The sequence below is a fragment of the Anomaloglossus baeobatrachus genome, chromosome 9 (genome assembly GCF_048569485.1).
Source record: "Anomaloglossus baeobatrachus isolate aAnoBae1 chromosome 9, aAnoBae1.hap1, whole genome shotgun sequence".
Classification (NCBI taxonomy): domain Eukaryota; kingdom Metazoa; phylum Chordata; class Amphibia; order Anura; family Aromobatidae; genus Anomaloglossus; species Anomaloglossus baeobatrachus.
This window is the reverse complement of record NC_134361.1, coordinates 125,570,402-125,596,493: the sequence shown is the minus strand read 5'-3', so window position 1 is coordinate 125,596,493 and position 26,092 is coordinate 125,570,402. Positions and strand designations below refer to the sequence as shown.

At 49.9% G+C, this 26,092-nt stretch overlaps 1 protein-coding gene across 2 annotated transcripts in view; it reads left to right on the top strand.

Moving 5' to 3' along the window:
* Positions 1-26,092, top strand: part of LOC142251311 (relaxin receptor 1-like) — a 1,991,578-nt gene that overhangs the window by 1,379,300 nt on the left and 586,186 nt on the right. For both annotated transcript variants that reach the window (XM_075323995.1, XM_075323994.1), the window contains one exon: positions 7,157-7,228. In XM_075323995.1, coding sequence (XP_075180110.1) covers positions 7,157-7,228 — 72 coding nt within the window. The remainder of the gene's footprint in view (positions 1-7,156; positions 7,229-26,092) is intronic.

Below are 26,092 nucleotides of genomic sequence, written 5' to 3'. Positions count from 1 at the left end.
AGCAGTGGCAAGCAAGCAGCAGCCCAGAGCCGGACCCGAGCGCGGTGAGCGCAGCGGCCCCCCTTCCCGCCCGCGACAACTTGGCGTCACGAACAGGATCTTACCATTCTACCGACGGGTAGAAGTGCGCCTTGTGTCCTGCCGGAGGTGTCCGGCCGAAAAATTTCAGAAGCCGCCATCTTGGGCGCGAAGATCTTCCCGCTCGAGCGTCTTCTCGAGCAATGGAGGCGCGAAAGCCGAAACCCCGCCCTGTAGAGGAGGTGCCAGAAAAATACTAAGGGAGACAGAAGCAAGATGTCTGCGCCCGACGGAGCTGCTGGAGGAGCGGTGGTCGCAGCCGCAGTGGCGCCCGTGGATGGGAATCGGCCCGCCCATGCTCCGGCCGCACAAGCGGGGGGAGCCATGGCCCCCGCCCTTGCTCAGGTGATGCCATTCTCCTTGCCCTATGTGCCCGGAGCTACCTGGCTGCCGCAGTACGATGGGAAACCTGACGCTTTAAAGGTCTTCCGGAAGAAGCTTAGTCTGCTCCTAGAGCTGTACCCCCTGACTGACAAGCAACGTGCAGCGGTAGTGCTTGGGCAGTTAACCGGCGCGGCTGAGCAGGAGACGGAGACCTGGGCTGAGGGGGGACCGGTCCTCCGTGGCCACCATCTTTGAAAAACTACAGATTGCCTTCGAGACCCGCACCAAAGTCGAGCTGCGGATGCAGTTTTACCAAAGCCGACAGAGGGTTGTTCAGCGGGAGATCCGGGCCTTGATGTATCGGCAGCAAATGAGCTCAACAGGAGGAGAGATTGGGGGCGTGAGAGTGATGGATGCGGCCCCTTTGATTGTGCCTCCCAGGAGTGAGATGATGATTTGGTGCCGGGCAGCGGTAGGTCCCCAGGGACGGGATTACCTCGCCATGGTAGAGCCCATGCCCTCCAAACACTGGCCCACCGTAATGGCCACCCGAGGGGTGGTAGACGTCAAGAAAGGCAGAGTGCCCGTAAGGGTGTTAAACTGTGGAGAGGAGGAGGTTAGGCTTCCCCGGTACGCTACCCTCGCCAAGCTACTTACTCTAGACCCCCACACCATCCAGGAGGCTGTTCCTCCGACCTCCCCGCCTCCTGCCAGTCACCACCCATCCCCAGGGCGGTTAGATGAGTGGTGTCAAGAGTTACACGTAGGCACTGATGACACCCCCACACATCACAAAGAAGGGGTATACAGAGTGGTACAGGAGTACGAGCAGGTTTTCAGAAAACATTCACTAGACTTCGGGCGGATTAAAGGGGTCCAACACCATATTCCCACTGGTGAGCATCCCCCCATTAAAGAGAGATACAGACTTAATCCCCCTGCACACTACCAATGCGCCAAAGACATGGTGAGGAACATGAAGGAGGCGAGGGTTGTTCAGGATAGCTGCCGTCCCTGGGCCGCCCCGCTAGTGTTAGTAAAGAAGAAGGATGGCACCATGAGGATGTGTGTGGATTACCGGAAGATCAACCAGATAACGCATAAAGATGCCTATCCTCTACCCTGTATTGAAGAATCTCTAGCTGCGCTGAGAACCGCTAACTACTTCTCTACCCTTGACCTCACCAGCGGGTACTGGCAGGTGGCCGTGGCACCTGAAGACCATGAGAAGACCACCTTTGCTACCCCCATGGGACTCTGCGAGTTCAACAGCATGCTGTTCGGGCTGTGCAACGCCCTTGGAACCTTCCAACGGCTAATGGAATGCTGTCTGAGACATCTGAATTTTGAGACCGTCTTGTTGTACCTGGACGATGTAATTGTATACTCAAAGACGTACGAAGCCCACCTGGAGCACCTAGCTGAGGTGTTCGCGTCCCTTGCCAAGTATGGGATGAAATTGAAACCCTCCAAGTGTCACCTGTTGAAGCCCAGGGTGCAGTACCTCGGACATGTGGTGGGCGCAGAAGGTGTCGCCCAAGATCCAGAGAAGATCACTGCCATCCAAGACTGGCCGAGACCGACCACGGTGAGGGAGGTGAGACAGTTCCTGTGTCTGGTGGGTTACTACCGCTGCTTCATTAAGGGGTACACGAAAATGGCTGCCCCCATGCAAGACCTCCTCGTGGGATAGACCAAGGGTGGTAGACCTCTTGGAGCCCCGTTGGCGTGGGAGGAAAAGCATGAAGAATCCTTCCGCCAGCTGAAGGCGGCTCTGACCGGAGAAGAAATCCTAGCGTACCCTGACTACAGCCTCCCATTCATCCTCTACACCGATGCCAGCAATGTGGGCTTGGGGGCTGTCCTATCCCAGGTCCAAGACGGAAGGGAGAAGGTGATCGCTTACGCTAGCCGAAAACTCCGACCTACGGAAAGGAACCCTGAGAACTACAGCTCTTTCAAGCTCGAGCTCTTAGCACTGGTGTGGGCTATCACCGAGCGGTTCCGCCATTACCTAGCGGCAGCCAAGTTTACCGCTTACATGGACAATAACCCGCTAACCCATCTGGATACAGCTAAGCTGGGTGCATTGGAGCAGCGGTGGGTGGCCAGGCTAGCCAATTACGACTTCACCATCAAATACCGGGCCGGCCGTACAAATGATAATGCCGATGCACTCTCCCGGATGCCCCACCTGTCGGAAGAGGGGCCGGATGATGATGACCTCGAAGAGATCGAGTTGCCTGCGTTTCACCGGCCGCTAGCTGAGAAGTTGCATGTCCATCAACAACAGGTGAACCTAGACCCGCTACCCAGTCAGGGGTGGCAAGAAGCTCAGGTCCAAGCACCTGCTGTCCGCTTGGTCAAGACCCTGGTGGAACAGGGCTCTGCTGGGCTAGACCCTGCCGCCCCCGCCGAGGCCCAACGCCTGTGGCGGGAACGAACCCGGCTGTACCTGCACCAAGGGAAGCTGTATCGGGAGCTAATCAACCCGAAGACCCACGAGAAGGTTCGCCAGCTGGTGATTCCCCAGGCTAACGTGCCCACTGTCCTACAGGCATACCATGACGGTGCCGGGCACTTCGGGTGGAAGAAGCTGGAGATGCTGTTGAGGGAGCGGTTCTATTGGAGTGGGAATCTGTGGAGGCCTGGTGCTGAGAATGCGGTCCCTGCACACTAAGAAGAAGGGACGAGGCCAACCAGAAGGCCCCTCTACGCCCAATCATTACGCATCAATCGCTGGAGCTGGTCGCCCTTGACCATGTGAAGCTCACCCCTAGCTGGAGTGGGTATACTTACGCTCTGACCATTGTAGACCACTATTCACGATTCATGGTGGTTGTCCCAGTCAAGGACCTGACCGGCCGTACCGCCGCTAGAGCATTCCAGGCCTATTTCTGTCGACCGCACGGGTACCCAGAGAGAGTGCTTACCGACCGGGCCCCGGCCTTTGAAGCGGAGGTATTCCAAGAATTCTGCCAGTTGTACGGCTGCAAGAAAATACGGACCACGCCTTACCATGCCCAAACCAATGGCATGTGTGAAAAGATGAACCACTTGGTCCTGGGCCTCCTCAAGACGTTACCGCTGGAAGAGCGGAATCTGTGGCCGGAGAAGCTACCTGACCTGGTCGATATGTACAACAACATCCCTTCCAGCTCTACGAAATGCACATCGGCGTACCTGATGAGAGCTCGGCCCGGTCGGCTGCCAGTGGACCTAGAAATGGGTTTGGAAGCCCCAGAAGCACTCCCTTTGACTGCTGGATGGGACACGCGGCGGAGGGCACAGTACCGACAGGTCCAAGAATACGTAGAAAAGAACTTGTGCTGGAGTCGGGGACAGCAGGAGCAGTGCTTCAACAAGAAGGCGCCTGCAGGTCCCTTCCAGCCAAGGGATGTAGTGCTGAAGCGGAAGAGGAGAACCCATAAGCTGGATGATCAATGGGAGAAGACCCCGTATGTTATCCAACCCACCGAATGGGAGAACGGGAAGGCCTATCAGATCAGTCGTAACCAGGGGAAGACCTTGGCCACGGTTTCCAGGGACCACCTGAAGAGGTGCCCACCACCATTGAGGGTAGCAACTGAGGCTCCGGCCCCCAGACCGGCTGAAAAGAAAGGCAAAGGGGTAATCCACACCATGATGGGTGATTTCCCCGCAGATTGGCCTACGCAGAATGGCGCAGTGATTCTTCCAGTGATACTGTTCCCACAACCCGTGGAGGAAAAAGAGATGGAAGTAGCTGATGATGAACCAGTGCCCAGGGATGCACCTGTACCCAGTTCTCCTATGCCTCCGCCTGCCCCACACGATAGCAGAGAAGAGGAACCAGTTGTTCCCTCTGTCCCACTGCCTGCCACCACTGACACTGGGCCCGAAGGTCCACACGTCCCAACCTAGGTAGACCCCCGCTTAGGTACAGGGAAACTACCATTTAGGGGCCTTATGTGTTGAGTGTGTAAATAAGAGTTTGAATGATAAGATTAAATCAACCGAACTGTAACCTGATTGTCAACCGTGATTGAACCGGCCGTTGCCGGCAACTAGTCGCCGTAGGGACCTTTTGCAACCGTGCGTAAGGAACTGCTTACGGACAAGCCGGAGAACTGGCAGGGCAACCACAAACTTGTGGAATGTAAATAAATGTTGGCTTGATTCCGTGACCGCCTCCGGAGAGGCTGATTTGGAGGATGGGCCTGGAGGAAAGAGATGGCCCAGGCCCGCCACTACCATAACCGGTGGCGATCCTCCGGGGGTCAGGGGTTCCCCATGGACGTGGGTCCCCTGAAGTGACCGTAGGGTATGAAATACCGTACCCGTACCCGCTCGGGCAGCTTGGTTCTGGACTGGGGTCAAGGGGTGCTACCCACTTCTTAGGGGCAGCATCAGGGCCAGGTTGTTTGGGTGGGAGAGAGCGGAAGCCATATGTTTTAATAAAAATAACTACCGTTAGCAACGTTTTAAGAACCGTGCCTCCCATAAGGGAAGATTGATAAAAATGCTTATGTTTAAATGTTTTACCTGTTTTCTACCTTTTTCTACAGTTAACAAAAACAAAACCGGTGATGGACGAGCAGCCCGCGGATGGTCTGCATTTAACTAAGGGGGAATGTGGCGCCCTGGACAAGCCAGGTCGTCACAGGTACTACAACAACACATCCCACACCCCGGTTAGGCACATCAGCCGCACACACAAATCCTTCTTGCCTCCCTCCAGGGGCTGATGTCCACACCAGGTGGAGTGGAGCCAGGCGGTTGGCCCCACCCACCGAGGAGTTCACAGTCCTGGAGGCGGGAAAGGAAGGGAGTTAAGCTCGGGCAGAGCTAGGGTGTAGTTGAGGAGAGTGAAAGTGAAGGAGCAAGAAGTGGTAGCTAGGAGAAAGAGCAGACTGACCGTGTCCGGGTACGTGGCCCGGGCACATACAGCAAGGTTGGCAGACGGTGGTGGTCGTCTGCAGGAGTGGCCTATCGACACGGAACCGTAGGGCCGGGGCTGGGCGGTGGCCCACCGGTACCGAACCGGGGAGCGAAGAGAAGCTAGCACAAACCGGCAGGGCCTGCCTACGGACCCCGACCAGGCTTGGAGTCGCCGTTAAACTGGTCAAATCCGTTAGCGACCGGAACCTCCGGGGTTTCCTAGCAGCAAAGACCCGACTGAAGGCAACCGTCCAAACTGAGAAAGGGAAATACAGCTACCGCCACAGCTAGAATTCCCAGGGCCAGAGCCTGCGGGCAAAAGGGGCTCCTCCGGCACACATCCAAGCTGGGGAGCGGGTTACCGGTGGGAAGCCATCGGGACCGAAGACACACAACAGGTGCAGGGAAAGAAAGCCACCACCACCCGTCCGGGAGTAACCACCGCAGCCGGCTGCGGGACCCGTCCATCCAGCCGTTTGTTTTACCGGAGACTCTGTATTCATCATTGGCTGAGTGAGTACCACCGTACCGTCAGGCACCGCACTGCCCCCGCGACCCTGCACCTCGCAAACCCTGCCTCTCCCGACACCTCACCGGGCCCCGGAACCACCAAATCCCCCTACCCACAGAGGGGAGAGAAACATCTCGGCTGCTCCCTGTCATTGCTCCCGGGATCCCCGTCCAGAGCAGCGGTGGTGTCCCAACCTCACCACAAACCATGGGTGGCGTCACGGACCATACCCTCCAACCCCAAACCACCCCTTTCACTCACGGGCGAGGAGCGCCGCTCGAGTCCCCGGATACGGCCCACCGCTCGAGCCATCGAGCAGTGGCGAGCAAGCAGCAGCCCAGAGCCGGAACCGAGCGCGGTGAGCGCAGCGGCCCTCCTCCCCGCCGGCGACACCTTACTGTCTCCTCACTACCTTCATACACAGTCCCCATACTGTGTTTGTATATTTTCCCCCTCGCTCCTTATACTGTATCTGCACCCACAGTGCCCACTTGCTCTTCATACCGTGTCCTCAAATTTTCCATATTGTTCTTTATTCTGTGTCCTCAAAATTTCTTTGCCCTGTTTGTTCCCCATACTATGTCAGTTTACATTCCCCAATTGCTCCACATACTGTCTGTATACATTCCTCCTATCGTTCCTTATACTTTCTCTGTATACATTACCCCTCACCCTCTCTCTCTATATATCATCCCTCACCCTCTCTCCTCATACATCACCCCTCACTCTCTCTCCTCATACATCACCCCTCACCCTCTCTCCACAAACATCACCCCTCACCCTCTCTCCCCATACATCATCCCTCACCCTCTCTCTCCCCATACTGTGTCCAAAGATACCATACCCTCCCCATCCTCTCTTTCCACACTGTGCATATAGATACTGCCCCCCTCACCTCATACTGTTCCTCTTCGGTGTCTTCAGTTTCACTGGAGCACTAACCACCAGCTTTGTCTGCCACCTATTCGTCGTTGAAGAGTGACATCAGCAGTATGATCAACTGACCTGATCACACTACAGACATTGCTCAGACCCGGAAGTCAGTGTTGGCGGTAACCGTTTCATTTGTCCTTGCGTCTGAAACGTTACAAGGACAATTGATGAGTGTGACCTGGCGCGCCAAACTTCCTCTGAGTGTGGGCTGTCAGCTTGACAGCTGGGACTTAGAATAGCCGGTTCCCACTATGGGTGCGGCAAATATTATTTATATATTAATATATTTGACGAGTTAAGTGTCAACATCACTACTGGAATATCATTAAAAAAAAGAAAGTATTTCTTCCTCTATAAGCAATTCAATCACTTCTCATTTTTTCATTACAGCATACTGCGCAGGAACAAGATCAGCAAAATTCATCAAGGGGCATTAACCCAAATGAACAAACTAGTGGATCTGTAAGTATAAATTTACTGTAAAAAAAAACTAAGTTTAATTTTTTTTAACACGTTACCTTAGAAATACAGTCATTTACAAACATGAAATTTTGCACAGACACCTCATGTGACCCAGGGAACGTCGTAGACTATGTTTTATAATAATAAATTCACTGCACTCAAATTTGTAAATTTGCAAAGAGTAAGAAATAATTTATTTGAGCAAAGTGGTCAAGCAACATCCAACGACGTTTCGACCCGCCTGGGTCTTAGTCAAGTCGCTGTATAGTAGGTGACTGAAGGGTGAAGGATGATGTGCACTGAAGCACTGAAGTATATGGAAAAGGTGCCTTGAGGATATATGTGGTTTGCAAGCGCAGCAGCGCTGTTGCTATTTGATTCTCGTGTTCTAGGACACGAGAATCAAATAGCAACAGCGCTGCTGCGCTTGCAAACCACATATATCCTCAAGGCACCTTTTCCATATACTTCAGTGCTTCAGTGCACATCATCCTTCACCCTTCAGTCACCTACTATACAGTGACTTGACTAAGACCCATGCAGGTCGAAACGTCGTTGGATGTTGCTTGACCACTTTGCTCAAATAAATTATTTCTCACTCTTTGCAAATTTACAAATTTGAGTGCAGTGAATTTATTATTATATGACTCTAGGGCATCGGCCTCTTTTCACGTGCACGATCATCTGCTTCAGTCTGAGTGCAGACCATTGATATATTATTGTAGACTATGTTTTGACAGGAAAATTTAACCCAGCTCTTTACAGTTACTCTCCAAAAAACATGCCTCCTTTAAAGTAAATGGAGCCTGGAACTACTGGTAATATTATGTCGGTGGGGAGACGGAGAGAGAGAGAAAGAGACAGACAGAAAGAGACACAGACAGAGAGAGGGACAGACAGGGAAAGAGACAGAGAGATAGACAGACAGACAGATGGTGAAAGAGACAAACAGAGACAGAGTCAGACAGTGAAAGAGACAGACAGAGACAGAGACAGACAGGGAAAGAGACAGAAAGAGACAAACTGGGAAAGAAACAGACCTGGAAAGAAACAGACCTGGAAAGAGACAGACCTGGCAAGTTACTGATGGGGAAAGAGACAGACAGGCAAACAGGGACATAGACAGGCGCAGACAGGGAAAGAGGAGACAGCCAAAGAGACAGACAAAGGATAGAGACAGACAGAGACAGGCAGACAGGGAAAGAGACAGACCGCATAAGAGACAGACAGGAAAAGACACAGACAAAGAGATGGACAAAGACAGACAGGGAAAGAGACAGGAAAGGAGACGGGGAGACAGACGGGGAAAGAGACAGACCTGGGAAAGAGACAGACCTGGGAAAGAGACAGACCTGGGAAAGAGACAGACCTGGAAAGAGACAGACAGAGACAGGTGGGGAAAGAGACATGTGGGGAAAGAGACAGGTGGGGAAAGAGACAGAGGGGGAAAGAGACAGACCGGGAAAGGTACAGACCTGGAAAGAGACAGAGACAGGTGGGGAAAGAGACAGACCTGGAAAGAGACAGACGGAGAAAGAGACAGACAGAGACAGGTGGGGAAAGAGACAGAGGGGGAAAGAGACAGACCGGGAAAGGTACAGACCTGGAAAGAGACAGAGACAGGTTGGGAAGAGACAGGTGGGGAAAGAGACAGACGAGGAAAGACACAGACGGGGAAAGAAACAGACGGGGAAAGAGACAGACGGAGAAAGAGACAGACGGGGAAAGAGACAGACCTGGGAAAGAGACAGACCTGGGAAAGAGACAGACCTGGGAAAGAGACAGACCTGGGAAAGAGACAGACCTGGAAAGAGACAGACCTGGGAAAGAGACAGACCTGGGAAAGAGACAGACCTGGGAAAGAGACAGACCTGGAAAGAGACAGACAGAGACAGGTGGGGAAAGAGAGAAGTGGGGAAAGAGACAGAGGGGGAAAGAGACAGACCTGGAAAGAGACACATCTGGAAAGAGACAGACAGAGACAGGTGGGGAAGAGACAGACGAGGAAAGAGACAGACCTGGAAAGAAACAGATGTGGAAAGAGACAGACAGGCAAACAGGTACAGAGACAGGCGAAGACAGGGAAAGAGGAGACAGCCAGAAAGACAGACAAAGATAGATGGGGAAAGATACAGACAAAGATAGAGACAGATGGGAAAAGAGAAAGAGAAATAGAGACACACAAGGAAAGAGATAGACAGAAACAGGCAGACAGGGAAAGAGACAGACAGGGAAAGAGACAGACAGAGACAGGTGGGGAAAGAGAGAGGTGGGGAAAGAGAGAGGTTGGAAAACAGAGGTGGAAAGAGACAGAGGGGGAAAGAGACAGAGAAATAGAGACAGACAGGGAAAGAGACAGACAGAGACAGGCAGACAGGGAAAGAGACAGACAGGAAAAGACACAGACAAAGAGATGGACAAAGACAGACAGGGAAAGAGACAGGAAAAGAGATGGGAAGACAGACCGGGAAAGAGACAGACAGAGACAGGTGGGGAAAGAGAGAGGTGGGGAAAGAGAGAGGTGGGGAAAGAGACAGAGGGGGAAAAAAACAGAGGGGGAAAGAGAAAGAGGGGGAAAGAGACAGAGAAATAGAGACAGACCTTGAAAGAGACAGACCTTGAAAGAGACAGACAGGAAAAGACACAGACAAAGAAATGGACAAAGACAGACAGGGAAAGAGACAGGAAAAGAGACGGGGAGACAGACCTGGGAAAGAGACACACCTGGGAAAGAGACAGACCTGGGAAAGAGACAGACCTGAAAAGAGACAGACCTGGAAAGAGACAGAGACAGGTTGGGAAGAGACTGGTGGGGAAAGAGACAGACGAGGAAAGACACAGACGGGGAAAGAAACAGACGGGGAAAGAGACAGATGGAGAAAGAGACAGACGGGGAAAGAGACAGACCTGGAAAGAGACAGACAGAGACAGGTGGGGAAAGAGAGAGGTGGGGAAAGAGAGAGGTTGGAAAAGAGACAGAGGGGGAAAGAGACAGAGAAATAGAGACAGACATGGAAAGAGACAGAGAGGGAAAGAGACAGACAGGAAAAGACACAGACAAAGAGATGGACAAAGACAGACAGGGAAAGAGACAGGAAAAGAGACGGGAATACAGACGGGGAAAAAGGCAGACCTGGAAAGAGACAGACCTTGAAAGAGACAGACCTTGAAAGAGACAGACAGAGACAGGTGGGGAAAGAGACAGGTGGGGAAAGAGACAGAGGGGGAAAGAGACAGACCGGGAAAGAGACAGACCTGGAAAGAGACAGAGACAGGTGGGGAAGAGACAGGTGGGGAAAGAGACAGACCTGGAAAGAAACAGATGTGGAAAGAGACAGACAGGCAAACAGGTACAAAGACAGGCGAAGACAGGGAAAGAGGAGACAGCCAGAAAGACAGACAAAGATAGATGGGGAAAGATACAGACAAAGATAGAGACAGATGGGAAAAGAGAAATAGAGACACACAAGGAAAGAGATAGACAGAAACAGGCAGACAGGGAAAGAGACAGACAGGGAAAGAGACAGACAGAGACAGGTGGGGAAAGAGAGAGGTGGGGAAAGAGAGAGGTTGGAAAACAGAGGTGGAAAGAGACAGAGGGGGAAAGAGACAGAGAAATAGAGACAGACAGGGAAAGAGACAGACAGAGACAGGCAGACAGGGAAAGAGACAGACAGGAAAAGACACAGACAAAGAGATGGACAAAGACAGACAGGGAAAGAGACAGGAAAAGAGATGGGAAGACAGACCGGGAAAGAGACAGACAGAGACAGGTGGGGAAAGAGAGAGGTGGGGAAAGAGAGAGGTGGGGAAAGAGACAGAGGGGGAAAAAACAGAGGGGGAAAGAGAAAGAGGGGGAAAGAGACAGAGAAATAGAGACAGACCTTGAAAGAGACAGACCTTGAAAGAGACAGACCTTGAAAGAGACAGACAGGAAAAGACACAGACAAAGAAATGGACAAAGACAGACAGGGAAAGAGACAGGAAAAGAGACGGGGAGACAGACCTGGGAAAGAGACACACCTGGGAAAGAGACAGACCTGGGAAAGAGACAGACCTGAAAAGAGACAGACCTGGAAAGAGACAGAGACAGGTTGGGAAGAGACTGGTGGGGAAAGAGACAGACGAGGAAAGACACAGACGGGGAAAGAAACAGACGGGGAAAGAGACAGATGGAGAAAGAGACAGACGGGGAAAGAGACAGACCTGGAAAGAGACAGACAGAGACAGGTGGGGAAAGAGAGAGGTGGGGAAAGAGAGAGGTTGGAAAAGAGACAGAGGGGGAAAGAGACAGAGAAATAGAGACAGACATGGAAAGAGACAGAGAGGGAAAGAGACAGACAGGAAAAGACACAGACAAAGAGATGGACAAAGACAGACAGGGAAAGAGACAGGAAAAGAGACGGGAATACAGACGGGGAAAAAGGCAGACCTGGAAAGAGACAGACCTTGAAAGAGACAGACCTTGAAAGAGACAGACAGAGACAGGTGGGGAAAGAGACAGGTGGGGAAAGAGACAGAGGGGGAAAGAGACAGACCCGGAAAGAGACAGACCTGGAAAGAGACAGAGACAGGTGGGGAAGAGACAGGTGGGGAAAGAGACAGACAAGGAAAGACACAGACGGGGAAAGAGACAGATGGGGAAAGAGACAGATGGAGAAAGAGACAGACGGGGAAAGAGACAGACCTGGGAAAGAGACAGACCTGGGAAAGAGACAGACCTGGAAAGAAACAGACCTGGAAAGAGACAGACAGAGACAGGTGGGGAAAGAGACAAACAGGAAAAGACACAGACAAAGAGATGGACAAAGACAGACAGGGAAAGAGACAGGAAAAAAGACGGGAAGACAGACAGGGAAAGAGACAGACCGGGAAAGAGACAGACAGAGACAGGTGGGGAAAGAGAGAGGTTGGAAAAGAGACAGAGGGGGAAAGAGACAGAGGGGGAAAGAGACAGAGGGGGAAAGAGAGAAATAGAGACAGACATGGAAAGAGACAGACAGGGAAAGAGACAGACAGGAAAAGACACAAAGAGATGGACAAAGACAGACAGGGAAAGAGACAGGAAAAAAGAAGGGGAGACAGACGGGGAAAGAGACAGACCTGGGAAAGAGACAGACCTGGGAAAGAGACAGGCCTGGAAAGAGAAAGACCTAGAAAGAGACAGACAGGGACAGGTGGAGAAAGAGACAGACCTGGAAAGAGACAGACCTGGAAAGAGACAGACAGAGACAGGTGGGGAAGAGACAGACGAGGAAAGAGACAGACCTGGAAATAAACAGATGGGGAAATATACAGACCTTGATAGTGACAGATGGGGAAAGAGACAGAGAAATAGAGACAGACAAGGAAAGAGACAGACAGAAACAGGCAGACAGGGAAAGAGACAGACAGGGAAAGAGACAGACAGAGACAGGTGGGGAAAGAGAGAGGTGGGGAAAGAGAGAGGTTGGAATAGAGAGGGGGAAAGAGACAGAGGGGAAAGAGACAGAGAAATAGAGACAGACAGGGAAAGAGACAGACAGAGACAGGCAGACAGGGAAAGAGACAGACAGGAAAAGACACAGACAAAGAGATGGACAAAGACAGACAGGGAAAGAGACAGGAAAAGAGATGGGAAGACAGACCTAGAAAGAGACAGACCTGGAAAGAGACAGACCTGGAAAGAGACAGACCTGGAAAGAGACAGACCCGGAAAGAGACAGACCGGGAAAGAGACAGACAGAGACGGGTGGGGAAAGAGAGAGGTGGGGAAAGAGATAGGTTGGAAATGAGACAGAGGGGGAAAGAGACAGAGGGGGAAAGAGACAGAGAAATAGAGACAGACCTTGAAAGAGACAGACCTTTAAAGAGACAGACAGGAAAAGACAGACAAAGAGATGGACAAAGACAGACAGGGAAAGAGACAGGAAAAGAGACGGGAAGACAGACAGGGAAAGAGACGGACCAGGAAAGAGACAGACGGGGAAAGATATAGACGGGGAAAGAGATAGACAGGGAAAGAGACAGACGGGGAAAGAGACAGACAGGGAAAGAGACAGACAGGAAAAGACACAGACAAAGAGATGGACAAAGACAGAGAAAGAGACAGGAAAAGAGACGGGGAGACAGACAGGGAAAGAGACAGACCTGGGAAAGAGACAGACCTGGAAAGAGACAGACCTGGGAAAGAGACAGACCTGGAAAGAGACAGACCTGGAAAGAGACAGAGACAGGTTGGGAAGAGACAGGTGGGGAAAGAGACAGACGATGAAAGACACAGACGGGGACAGAAACAGACGGGGAAAGAGACAGATGGAGAAAGAGACAGACGGGGAAAGAGACAGACCTGGGAAAGAAACAGACCTGGGAAAGAGACAGACCTGGAAAGAGACAGACCTGGAAAGAGACAGACAGAGACAGGTGGGGAAAGAAAGAGGTGGGGAAAGAGAGAGGTTGGAAAAGAGACAGAGGGGGAAAGAGACAGAGAAATTGTGACAGACAGAGAAAGAGACAGACAGGGAAAGAGAGACAGACAGGGAAAAAGACAGACAGGAAAAGACAGACAAAGAGATGGACAAAGACAGACAGGGAAAGAGACAGGAAAAGAGACGGGAATACAGGCGGGAAAAAGACAGACCTGGGAAAGAGACAGACCTTGAAAGAGACAGACCTGGAAAGAGACAGACAGAGACAGGTGGGGAAAGAGACAGACCGGGAAAGAGACAGATGGGGAAAGAGACAGATGGGGAAAGACACAGACAAAGAGATGGACAAAGACAGACAGGGAAAGAGACAGGAAAAGAGACGGGAATACAGGCAGGAAAAAAGACAGACCTGGGAAAGAGACAGACCTTGAAAGAGACAGACCTGGAAAGAGACAGAGAGAGGTGGGGAAAGAGACAGGTGGTGAAAGAGACAGACCGGGAAAGAGACAGACCGGGAAAGAGACAGACCGGGAAAGAGACAGACCGGGAAAGAGACAGATGAGGAAATAGACAGACGGAGAAAGAGACAGACAGGGAAAGAGACAGACAGGAAAAGACACAGACAAAGAGATGAACAACGACAGACAGGGAAAGAGACAGGAAAAGAGATGTGGAGACAGACAGGGAAAGAGACAGACCTGGGAAAGAGACAGACCTGGAAAGAGACAGACCTGGAAAGAGACAGACGGGAAAAGAGACAGACGTGGAAAAAGACAGAGACAGACCGGGAAAGAAACAGACGGGGAAAAAGACAGATGGGGAAAGAGACAGACGGGGAAAGAGACAGATGGTGAAAGAGACAGACGGGGAAAGAGACAGATGGTGAAAGAGACAGACGGGGAAAGAGACAGACGGGGAAAGAGACAGATGGTGAAAGAGACAGATGGGGAAAGAGACAGACGGGGAAAGAGACTGATGGGGAAAGAGACAGACAAGGCAATAGACAGACGGGGAAAGAGGAAGACAGACAGACACAGAGATAGAGAGAGACACAGAGATACAGACAGACAGACACAGAGATAGAGAGACAGACAGACACAGAGACACAGATATAGAGAAAGATAGACTGATACAAAGACAGAGAGAGATAGAGACAGAGACAGACAGACAACGAAAGAGACAGACAGACAGTGACACAGAGACTTGGAGAGAGGCTGCTACTATGCCGGGCAACGGCCGGGTACTACAGCTAGAAAAGAATAAAAGTTAAATTTTAAGGTATTGTTCACATAAGCCAGTGAATTTGTGTCTGCACAGTGGAAGTTTTCCGAGCATGAATCGCCTTTTTAAGATGATGCCCATGCATCTCAATTGGATTAAAGTCAAGACTTTGACTAGGCTACTCCAAAGTCTTAATTTTATTTTTCTTAAGCCATTCAAAGGTGGAATTGCTGGTGTGTTTTGGATCACTGTCCTGCTGCATAACCCAAGTGTGTTTCAGCTTGAGGTCACGAACAGATGGCCAGTGTTACGGGGTTGGCAGCTTAGGAGGAGAATGTTTCATACAATCCTAAGCGCAACCCAGATTCCACCGTGCTATGGATGGAATATAGCTGCTAAGAGCTCAGAGAGCTGGACAGACAACTACAGACTTCAGAATAATAAGGGTCAAATTACTAAGACGCAAACAGTCAGTGTTAATTTACACTGACACCACCAAGAACTGCCACGGGGATCAGGCGACCACACCACGGTTGCAATAGAAGCACGCATAAAAACACAAAGATAAAGATGAAGCAGGGACACCTTTAAACAGCACACAGGTGCACCAGCTAAAAATAATAGAGTTCTGGTGAATTGCATGCTTAACCATGGATGTCACCGGTAGTAACTACATAAGTAATGCAATATTCAAGTGAACTGTCTAGTAGTGGTATTCAGTATGCTTAACCAGCGCTGTCACCGGTAGTAACTATATAAGTAACACAATATGCAAGGGACCTGCCTCGTACCAGTGTTCAGTGGTTTTCAACGTGGAACTCTGCCATGTAGGCCATTATTGCCTTGTATCTTTCTTATGGCAGAGTCATGAACAGTGATGTTAACTGAGGCAAGTGAGGCCTGCAGTTCTTTGGATGTTGTTGTGGGGTCTTTTGTGACCTTTTTGATAAGCCATTGCTGCGCTCTTTGGGTAATTTTGTTTGGCGAGTCACTCCTGGGAAGGTTCACCATTGTTACATATTTTGCCAATTGTGGATAATGGCTCCCACTGAGGTTTGCAGAGTCCCAAAGCTTTAGGAATGGTTTTAACCTTTTCCAGACTGATAGATCTCAATTACTTTCTTTCTCATTTGTTCCTAAATTTTTGAGGATCACGGCATGATGTCTAGCTTTTGAGGATCTTTTAGTCTAAAAAGAGATTCTCCAAATGAAAAAATATATGAGAAACTATGAAAAAAGTGTTACTGCTTTATTAGGACATAGTTAAAAGAAATCTATCGGCTGCAGGCCGTCTCTGATGCGTTTCCGGCGCCTCTAGCGCCCTTAGTCATAGATATGTAACTACAGCTGAACATAGCTATTTAAAATCACAAACAATAAATAGAAAAATACTAAACTGAATAGTAAAACATAAACAGCAAATTACTAATACAATATCATAGTATCGTTATTGAGGGTCATCCCATTAGGCGCATTTTGGTTTACATTAAGATCCACTGCATCCCTCTTAAATGTATCTTTTTTTTCCAATCATCACCACTAACCGGACAAGAAATTATGATCAGACCAAAACATCGTAGACATGCTATAGAACTACCGTGCACATCAACGAAATGCTTTGCTGCCTCTAAACATGTATTGTTGCTCTTTAATATATTATAAATGTGCTCTGATAGCCTTTTTTATTATTTTTCTTGTGGTGCATCTTATGCATTTAACATCACACAAAATATATACAATACAATAGATTAGGTGGTGAGAGTCACAATGATGAAATTTTGTATATTGCATGTTTTTTTATTGGGCAGCAAGACATCTTTCTTCTGAATAGCAAAGAGGCACGTTACAATTTTTACCACACAAAAAAAAAAAAACAGAGAAAGACAACCAAGATTTTTGTGATTGTTTTTTTTGGACAAAAAGGCTAAAAGATAACATATTCCCAAGGCAATTGCCTCTTTTTCCAACTATTCTATGCCCATTGCCCAAAATTTTGCTCAAAATGTTGTCCTGGTGTAAAATGTAAAAATAGCAGCAAAAAGAGGAAAACATATCCTCAAAAAATTAAGTATTACTTACAGCAAAGTTGGGCTGCAGTGTGTACATCACCCAGGCCAAAAACTAATACTCTACCAGGATACAGCTAAGCCCCCACTAAGTAGAGGCATCACAGGTGCAGGAGGAGCAAATCACGCACACACTTCCAAACATGGAGGAGGCGATTGCTGGATGATAAAACTGCACACTGATGGCTTGCATAGAGCGCTGTTCACACATGCAGATACAAGTCACAAACCAGCAGCCTATTAGGTGACGCCCATACTATTAAATCAGGCGGGCTGCCAGGCCGTTCCTCATTTGTGTACCATACAGTTCAGAAACTCTAATATGCAAGTCCTAACAGAAAGGGGCCTGGCTGTATCCTGTACAAAAAAAATATGAGGTTTTAGTTGTTTTTTATGGCCATAAAACGGAAGCCTATAACCCTCGTCACGGGAACCTCATGCTTGTAAATCACTACACTAAATATAACAATAACAACAAAAAGAGGAAAAAATATACTCCAAAAATTAAGAATTAGTTACACCAAAAATGGGCTGCAGTGTGTACAGCGCCCAGGCCAAAGGATATTTTTTCCTCTTTGTTGCTATTTTTATATTTAGTGTAGGGACCTACAAGCATGAGGTTCCCATGACGAGGGTTGTAGGCTTCCGTTTTATGACCATAAAAAACAACTAAAACCCCATATTTTTTGTACAGGATACAGCCAGGCCCCTTTCTGTTAGGCCTTGCATATCAGAGTTTCTGTCCCTGTATGTTACACAGATGGGGTACGGCTTGGCAACCCGCCTGATCTAATAGTATGGGCGTCACCTAATAGGCTGCGGGCGGCTTGTGACTGTGTATCTGCATGTGTGAACAGCGCACTATGCAAGCCATGAGTGTGCAGTTTTATCATCCAGCAATCATCCCCTCCATTCCTTGAAAGTGTGTGTGATTTGCTCCTCCTGCACCTGTGAGGCCACCACTTAGTAGGGATTTAGCTGTATCTTGCTAGAGTATTAGTTTTTGGCCTGGGCGATGTACACACTGCAGCCCATCCTTGCTGTAAGTAATACCTGGTGTAAAATGGCAATATTTTTATTGATGATTTTTTTTTATATATATATCATTAAATTGCTTGCTATATTTAGTACTGAAAGTGGGAATACAATCACTAGAAGAGGTTTTAGTATGTATGTTAACTTTCTCGTTAAGCAGAACATTGCGATTTAAACTATTAACTCTTTGCATGGATTTAAAAATGTTATTTTTGCAGTAACCTCTAGTTTTAAATATGACAGCTAATTTTTTGTTCTCATTAACAAAAACTTCTTCTCTTGAGCATAAGTGTTTGATTCTCAAGAACTCCCCATAGGGAATTGCTTTTATAGTGTGACCTCCATGATTACTGTCGGCATGCAGCACTGTGTTCCCACTGACAGGTTTGCGATAAATGCATGTATCAAAATTACCAGTGATGAGATTACCCCTCAATTCAACGTCAGGAAAGTGAATGAAAACATCTGAAATATTTGCAGTAAAATGCAAGTTTATATCATTATCGTTGATGTATCCAATGAAGTCTGGTATGGTTGCTACGTCACCTCCGCATACAATAAGAATGTCATCCATAAAGCGACCATACCAGATCCATATAGCGACCATACCAGACATATTGTTAGAAAAGTGGTTCCCATCCCCATAAATGACACATCTTTCCCACCAAGAAACAAAAAGAACCATCAAGGTAGGTGAAAATGGGATACCATAGGGACCCCCTCTATCTGCAAAACAATTTTTCATTGAATAAGAAAAAATTACGTTTGAGAAAATAGTCAACATCATTGATGATACAGTATTTCAGATCAACAGAATAATTGCTGGCAGTTTCCAGAAAAAATTCCAAAGCTTTAGTGGCCACATGATGTGGAGTGCAGGAATAAAGGTTTCTAATATCACATGGCACAAAACAAAAATCTTTCCTCCAATGCACTTCAGAGACAATTTGTAATACAGTACATGGTTAGTATGTTTAATATAACTGGGAGTAGCACATGCTAGGCGACATAGTTGTTCATCTACCCTTAGGCGGGCTTTGCACACTACGACATCGCAGGTGCGATGTCGGTGGGGTCAAATTGAAAATGACGCACTTCCGGCATCGCATGCGACATCATAGTGTGTAAAGGCTCAATGATACGATTAACGAGCACAAAAGCGTCGTAATCGTATCATCGGTGCAGCGTCGGCATAATCCATAATTACGCTGACGCGACAGTCCAATGTTGTTCCTCGCTCCTGTGGCAGCACACATCGCGGTGTGTGAAGCCGCAGGAGCGAGGAACATCTCCTACTGGCGTCACTGCAGATTCCGTAGGATATGCGGAAGGAAGGAGGTGGGCGGGATGTTTACATCCTGCTAATCTCCGCCCCTCCACTCCTATTGGCTGCCTGCCGTGTGACGTCGCAGTGACGCCGCACGACTCGCCCCCTTAACAAGGAGGCGGGTCGCCGGCCAGAGCGACGGTCGCAGGACAGGTGAGTCCATGTGAAGCTGCCGTAGCGATAATGTTCGCTACGGCAGCTATCACAAGGATATCGCTGCTGCGACGGGGGCGGGGACTATCGCGCTCGGCATCGCAGCATCGGCCTGCGATGTCGCAGCGTGCAAAGTACCCCTAAGACTTAGATTTTCATTTAGAGAATTTAATCCCAGAAATAATTGGACACCAAGGAGGAGGGAACTGCTCCTTGTGTGTTTTTCGTTACCCATGAAAGATTGCTGCTTTGAGATTTTCAGGCAACATAAGGTCTTTATCCCTCTGACTGAAGACATTAAAGGCCGCTTTACACTCTGCGATCTCACTAGCGAGATCGCTAGCGTGCGTACCCGCCCCCATCGGTTGTGCGTCACGGGCAAATTGCTGCCCGTGGCGCACAACATCGCTCGGACCCATCACACTACTTACCTGCCTAGTGACGTCGCTGTGACCGGCGAACCGCCTCCTTTCTAAGGGGGTGGTTCGTTCAGCGTCACAGCGACGTCACCAAGCGGCCACCCAATAGAAGCGGAGGGGCAGAGATGAGCGGAACGTAACATCCCGCCCACCTCCTTCCTTCCACATTGTCGGCGGCCGCAGGTAAGGTGAGGTTCCTCGTTCCTGCGGTGTCACACATAGAGATGTGTGCTGCCGCAGGAACGACGAACAACATCGTACCTGTAGCAGCAACGATATTTGGGAACTGGACAGCGTGTCAACAAGCAATGATAAGGTGAGTATTTTTGCTCGCTAGAGGTCACTCGTACGTGTCACACACAACGACGTTGCTAATGAGGCCGGATGTGCGTCACAAATTCCGTGGCCCCAACGACATCGCGTCAGCGATGTTGTTGCGTGTAAAGCAGCCTTAAGTCTGGTGTCTTCATTCAACAAATTATTCCATTTAGTTTTGAAAATATTGGTTGGGTCACTGGCCATTTTTTATATGGAGTTGTCATTAGTTAGGATTTTATTAACCTGCATAAGATATAGATCTTTATCTAAAATAACCATGTTGACAGATTAATCTAATTTTTTTTAATGATTAAATTGTCATTGTCTTTTAATTTGGATAAACCAATCATTTTTTTTTGTTAGATTATTTTTGCGGCTAGATTTCAAATTACTGTGGTGTAGAGAGGATAAATCCCTCTCCACTGCAGATTGAAAGGGATCCAAAACCGCAACACAAGAATTTTTTAGGTAGTAGTCAGGATTCTTTAGTGATACATCAATTGGGGTAGAATCACCATCATGGGGAAGACCCCCAAGTTCTCTAGATCATGTAAGGGGTGCTTCACACACAGCGAGCTCGCTGCCGAGATCGCTGCTGAGTCACGCTTTTTGTGACGCAGCAGTGACCTCATTAGCGATCTCGCTGTGTGTGACACTGAGCAGCGATCTGGCCCCTGCTGCGAGATCGCTGCTCGTTACACACAGCCCTGGTTCGTTTTCTTCAAAGGCGCTCTCCCACTGTGACACACAGATCGCTGTGTGTGACAGCGAGAGAGCGACAAATGAAGCGAGCAGGGAGCAGGAGCCGGCATCTGACAGCTGAGGTAAGCTGTATCCAAGATAAACATCAGGTAACCAAGGTGGTTACCCGATATTTACCTTAGTTACCAGCCTCCGCAGCTCTCACGCTGCCTGTGCTGCCGGCTCCGGCTCTCTGCACATGTAGCTGCTGTACACATCGGGTTAATTAACCCGATGTGTACAGCAGCTAGGAGAGCAAGGAGCCAGCGCTAAGCAGTGTGCGCGGCTCCTTGCTCTCTGCACATGTAGCTGCATTACACATCGGGTTAATTAACCCGATGTGTACTGTAGCTAGGAGAGCAAGGAGCCAGCGCTCAGTGTGCGCGGCTCCCTGCTCCCTGCACACACAGCTAAGCGGTGTGCGCTGGTAACTAATGTAAACATCGGGTAACCATACCCGATGTTTACCTTAGTTACCAGTCTCCGCAGCTTCCAGTCGGCGGCTCCGTGCAAGCGCAGCGTCGCTTGCACGTCGCTGCTGGCTGGGGGCTGTTCAGTGGTCGCTGGTGAGTTCTGCCTGTTTGACAGCTCACCAGCGACCATGTAGCGATGCAGCAGCGATCCTGACCAGGTCAGATCGCTGGTCGGATCGCTGCTGCATCGCTAAGTGTGAAGGTACCCTAAAGTGAGAAGTGCATGACTCCGGAATGTCTGACTAAAGGCCTATAATTCATCCAAAACCCCCTACCCCCCTAGGGTTCTTATCTAAAATAAATACCAACACTGCGTGACATTGGATATAAAGGCCACAGCAGCCCCATTTATTAATAACAAAACACAGGCAATATAACAATACAAATCTTCATTGAAGAACACCCGAAAAGGAAGGGGGGGGTACCTGAAGGTTGACCAAACTGTTCCTTGCAACATTGGCCCATCTCCTGGCCCTCAGCCGCAACACACCGACTCAAGAGCCCTGGCCAGATGTTGCCCACACCAAACATTTGCACCGCTAGAGGTAACCCGCTCCGGCACTGGGTTCCATCCTATCCTCTGTGCAAAACCCCCACCTTCAGACACCCCCTCCTTTCCGCCGCCGCGAGTGCGCATGACCCCTTGTGCGTGCGAGTCCTCCCACAACACCAAAGCCTTGTCGACCCCTTCCATAAGCCCTAAGGCCCAGATATCATTCCCAACTGAATTTAAATGGACCCGTCCCGCTGCAACAGGCCGGCGGACGCCGATTCCAACTCCGGGTGCCGAACCGAGACACCCCCGACCCGAGAAACAAAACGCCCAATCTCACGATTAACTTTACTACGCGCTCTGTTAACAGCCTCCACCGACCTGGCGCGCCGCCATGCCCGCCGCGCTACAATATCAGACCACACGATCACTAGACCCGGGTGGGATGACAGGATACGCAGACAGTCGCACTTTATGTCCTGGATCAGGTCCCTGGACGCCCGAAGACTCAAGTCATTCCCACCCGCGTGTAGCACTACCACGTCCGGAGGTCTATCCAACTCTGCATGGTGGCGCCAGGTAGGCAAAACTTCACTCCACAGCATACCCCTGACACTGATCCACCGCACTGTCGCCTTTTCCCTGGGGACCCCCAACTGACGGCCGTTCGGTCTTACTCCCGCACGAAACGCACCCCAGTACACATACGAGTGACCGAGCACCCATACCAACAATGGTAATCCTACGAGACAAAAAGTGACAACATGGGGGGGGGGCATGGGGAAGAAATGGGTAATGAGGACCAAGCAAACACCGCCCCGACCCGACCCCCCACCCAACATATTACAACAAGGTTGGCCGCACGTAGGATCTATACCTAGCTGATTCCCAGCGTCCAATCTTACGGACAGTCTGCGCGCCCAGGCCCCAACGAGCCGCCTGAGTCGCAGCCCCAATCCGAAAGGAATGAGACGCGAACTGAGCCTCATTGAGACCGCAACACTGCAGGCACCTTCGAAAGATGCAGACAAACTGGTAACTGGACAAGGCTGACCCATCTTGATGAAACAAAAGGGACCCCGGGCGGGTTCCCCTCACTTCTAAAAATGACAAAACCTGTTTGACGGGGCACTCCGATAGGCCAGGTAAACCCCACAGTTCCACCACACGGCCTCTGCCCAGCTGATCCGTCTTTGACCGTCTCAAGCAACACCGTACCACATCCACACCAAATTGCCACATCCTCCAACAACAAACCTCCGTGACTCCTTGTGTTCCTAATCACCAGTTCACTGAGTCTAAACGCACTAAAAAAAGCCAAAACGAAAGCGGTCCCAAACAAACGGCATTCATACTCTGAAAAGCATACCCGGGGCAAAACTGACAACAAATTGCCCAGCAGTTCAAAAGACACCGGGCGCCTAAGGTCCCGGCACGCCCTTGCCCTACGGTAGCCCTTCAACGCCTGGCGCACCATGAAATCCTTAGTGACGTCCTTCTAGCCCACTAACCGAGAATAGTAAGCCATGCCAGCCAGCCTGCCAGCAACCGCCGACCATGACAGGCCTTCTTCCTTCACTCTACCAATCATGAATAAAACTAAATAAACCCTGTCATCTTCATGTATATCACCTCCAACCTCAGCAACCAACTCGAGCCAACGATCCCACGCCGCAGTATAGCTGCGCCACGTACTGGGTGCCACCGATTGTTTGATCAAATTCCAGGCCGGCTGCAAACCAGGTCCCACAACCAGACGGGCCACACGGTCTCCTGCTGCTCTGCGTCCGGCGCCAGCATTCGAATACGGTCCCACTGGAAGCGAGATAAAGCATCAGCCACGGAATTCAGAACACCCGGAACATGCACAGCACAAACCCACAAATTAAGCTCCAGACACTTTAACACCAAATGCCGCAAGAGATCTACCACCGGAGGGGAATCAGCTGTCAACTTGTTAACACACTGAACGACCCCCAGGTTGTCACACATAAAACGCACCTTTCTGTCTCTCAGATCCTGCCCCCAAACCTCTATGGCCACGACAATAGGAAAAAGTTCCAACAGGGCCAAATTCCTGGTCAAACTGGAAACCCGTTAAGATTCGGGCCACCTGCCGACACACCATCTCCCCCCAAAATATGCCCCAAAACCACTGGACCCCGCCGCGTCCGTATAAAGGACCAAGTCATCATTGGACACCACCTCACGAAGCCACAATGACCGTCCATTATACAATTGTAAAAAACGGGACCACACTCTCAGGTCCACCTTGTGCTCGACCTTCAAACGTACAAAAAGCAAAGGATGCGACATGCCGGTAGTGGCTTGAGCCAAGCGACGGGAAAAAACTCTTCCCATCGGCAAAATCATACAAGCAAAATTCAACTTTCCCAACAGGGACTGTAAATCCCGTAAACAAATTTTCTTGGCCTCCATTGCCATTTGAACACAACGCCTCAAATCCCCCAGCTTGTCCTCCGGCAAGCGGCACTCCATGGCAACTGTATCTAACTCAATTCCCAGAAATTTCAAAACCGTAACCAGATCCTCCGTCTTTTCAGGCGCCAACGGAATGCCAAAGCGGCGAACAACCAGCTCTACTGACCGCAGCAAAAGAGAACACTGTAGGGATCCAGCAGGCCCCATACACAAAAAGTCATCCAAGTAGTGCAACACTGAGTCCAAGCCCGCCTCCTCCTTAATTACCCACTCCAAAAAACAGCTAAACTTCTCAAAATAAGAACATGAAATTGAACAGCCCATAGGCAAACAACAATCTACATAAAACTTGTCCTCCCACCAACACCCCAACAGGGAAAACTGTCCGGGTGCACCGGTAACAGACGGAAGGCGGCTTCCACATCCGTTTTTGCCAAAAGCGAACCACGACCCAACTTCCTTAGCCATTCCACTGCCCTATCAAAACGAACATACGAAACTGAAACCAGCTCAGGATCAATACCGTCATTCACCGACCTGCCAGTAGGATAGGACAAATGGTGAATCAGCCGAAACTTGTTAGGTTCCTTTTTTGGGACCAACCCCATTGGGGACACCACCAAGTCAGGCAATGGAGGAGCATCAAAGGGGCCTGTCATCCATCCCAATTCCACCTCCTTCCGTAACTTATCTGCCACTATATCACCATGGAAGCGAGTCGACTGTAAGTTTTTCAAATGAATCTCACCAGGCTTAACAACTGACGGTTAGAGATGAGCGAACCGGTCCCGGTTCGGCTCGAGGCCGGTTCGCCGAACGGGGGTCCCGTTCGAGTTCGGTTCGTCGAACGTTCGACGAACCAAACTCGAACGTATAGGCTATAATGGGAGGCAATCACAAACACATAAAAATTCATTATAAATGTACACAAACAGTTAATAAACATTGCCATAACACTTACCGGTCCCCGCGATCCCTTCTGCACTCTGTCTCCTGCCGCTATTCCATCCGATGATCGCTTAATCCTCCCGGTGACCTGCACTGCCAGCAGAGATGCAGGACCTATCGTGACGTCAAAATAGCCATGTGACCAGTCACGTGGCTATTATCTCATTGGCTACAGACTGGTCACATGACTATGACACGTCATGTAGGACCTGCGAGTGCATCTCTCCGGTACACGGTGCACATATGTGTATCGCCGTGTACCGGCGACATGCTCTAGCACACGGTCGACTCCCCGTTCTGTTAGGGACCGGCTGACACAGCCGGTCATTAACGGAGATCACCGTTGCCATAGCAACGCAGTTAGCGGTGACGTCACCGCTAACCGCGGCTCCGAGAGCACCGTTGCTATGGTAACGCGTGTGTCAGCGTTACCGCTGTTACCGCTGACAGCCAGCACTGATCACTCACGGAGTGAAGGCTGCACGCTGCTTCCCGATTGTAGTGAGGATTGTAGTGAGGATGAGGTTCCCCAGCCCCAAGTGATGAGCTGGTGAATCTCATCCTCACTACAATCGTCACTACTACTACACTAGTGAGGATTGTAGTGAGGATGGAGGTTCCCCAGCCCCAAGTGATGAGCTAGTGAATCTCATCCTCACTACAATCGTCACTACTACTACACTAGTGAGGATTGTAGTGAGGATGGAGGTTCCCCAGCCCCAAGTGATGAGCTGGTGAACCTCATCCTCACTACAGTCGTCACTACTACTACACTAGAAAGAAAGAAGACAGAAGAGCAGGATCGTGGAGGGCTGACAGGG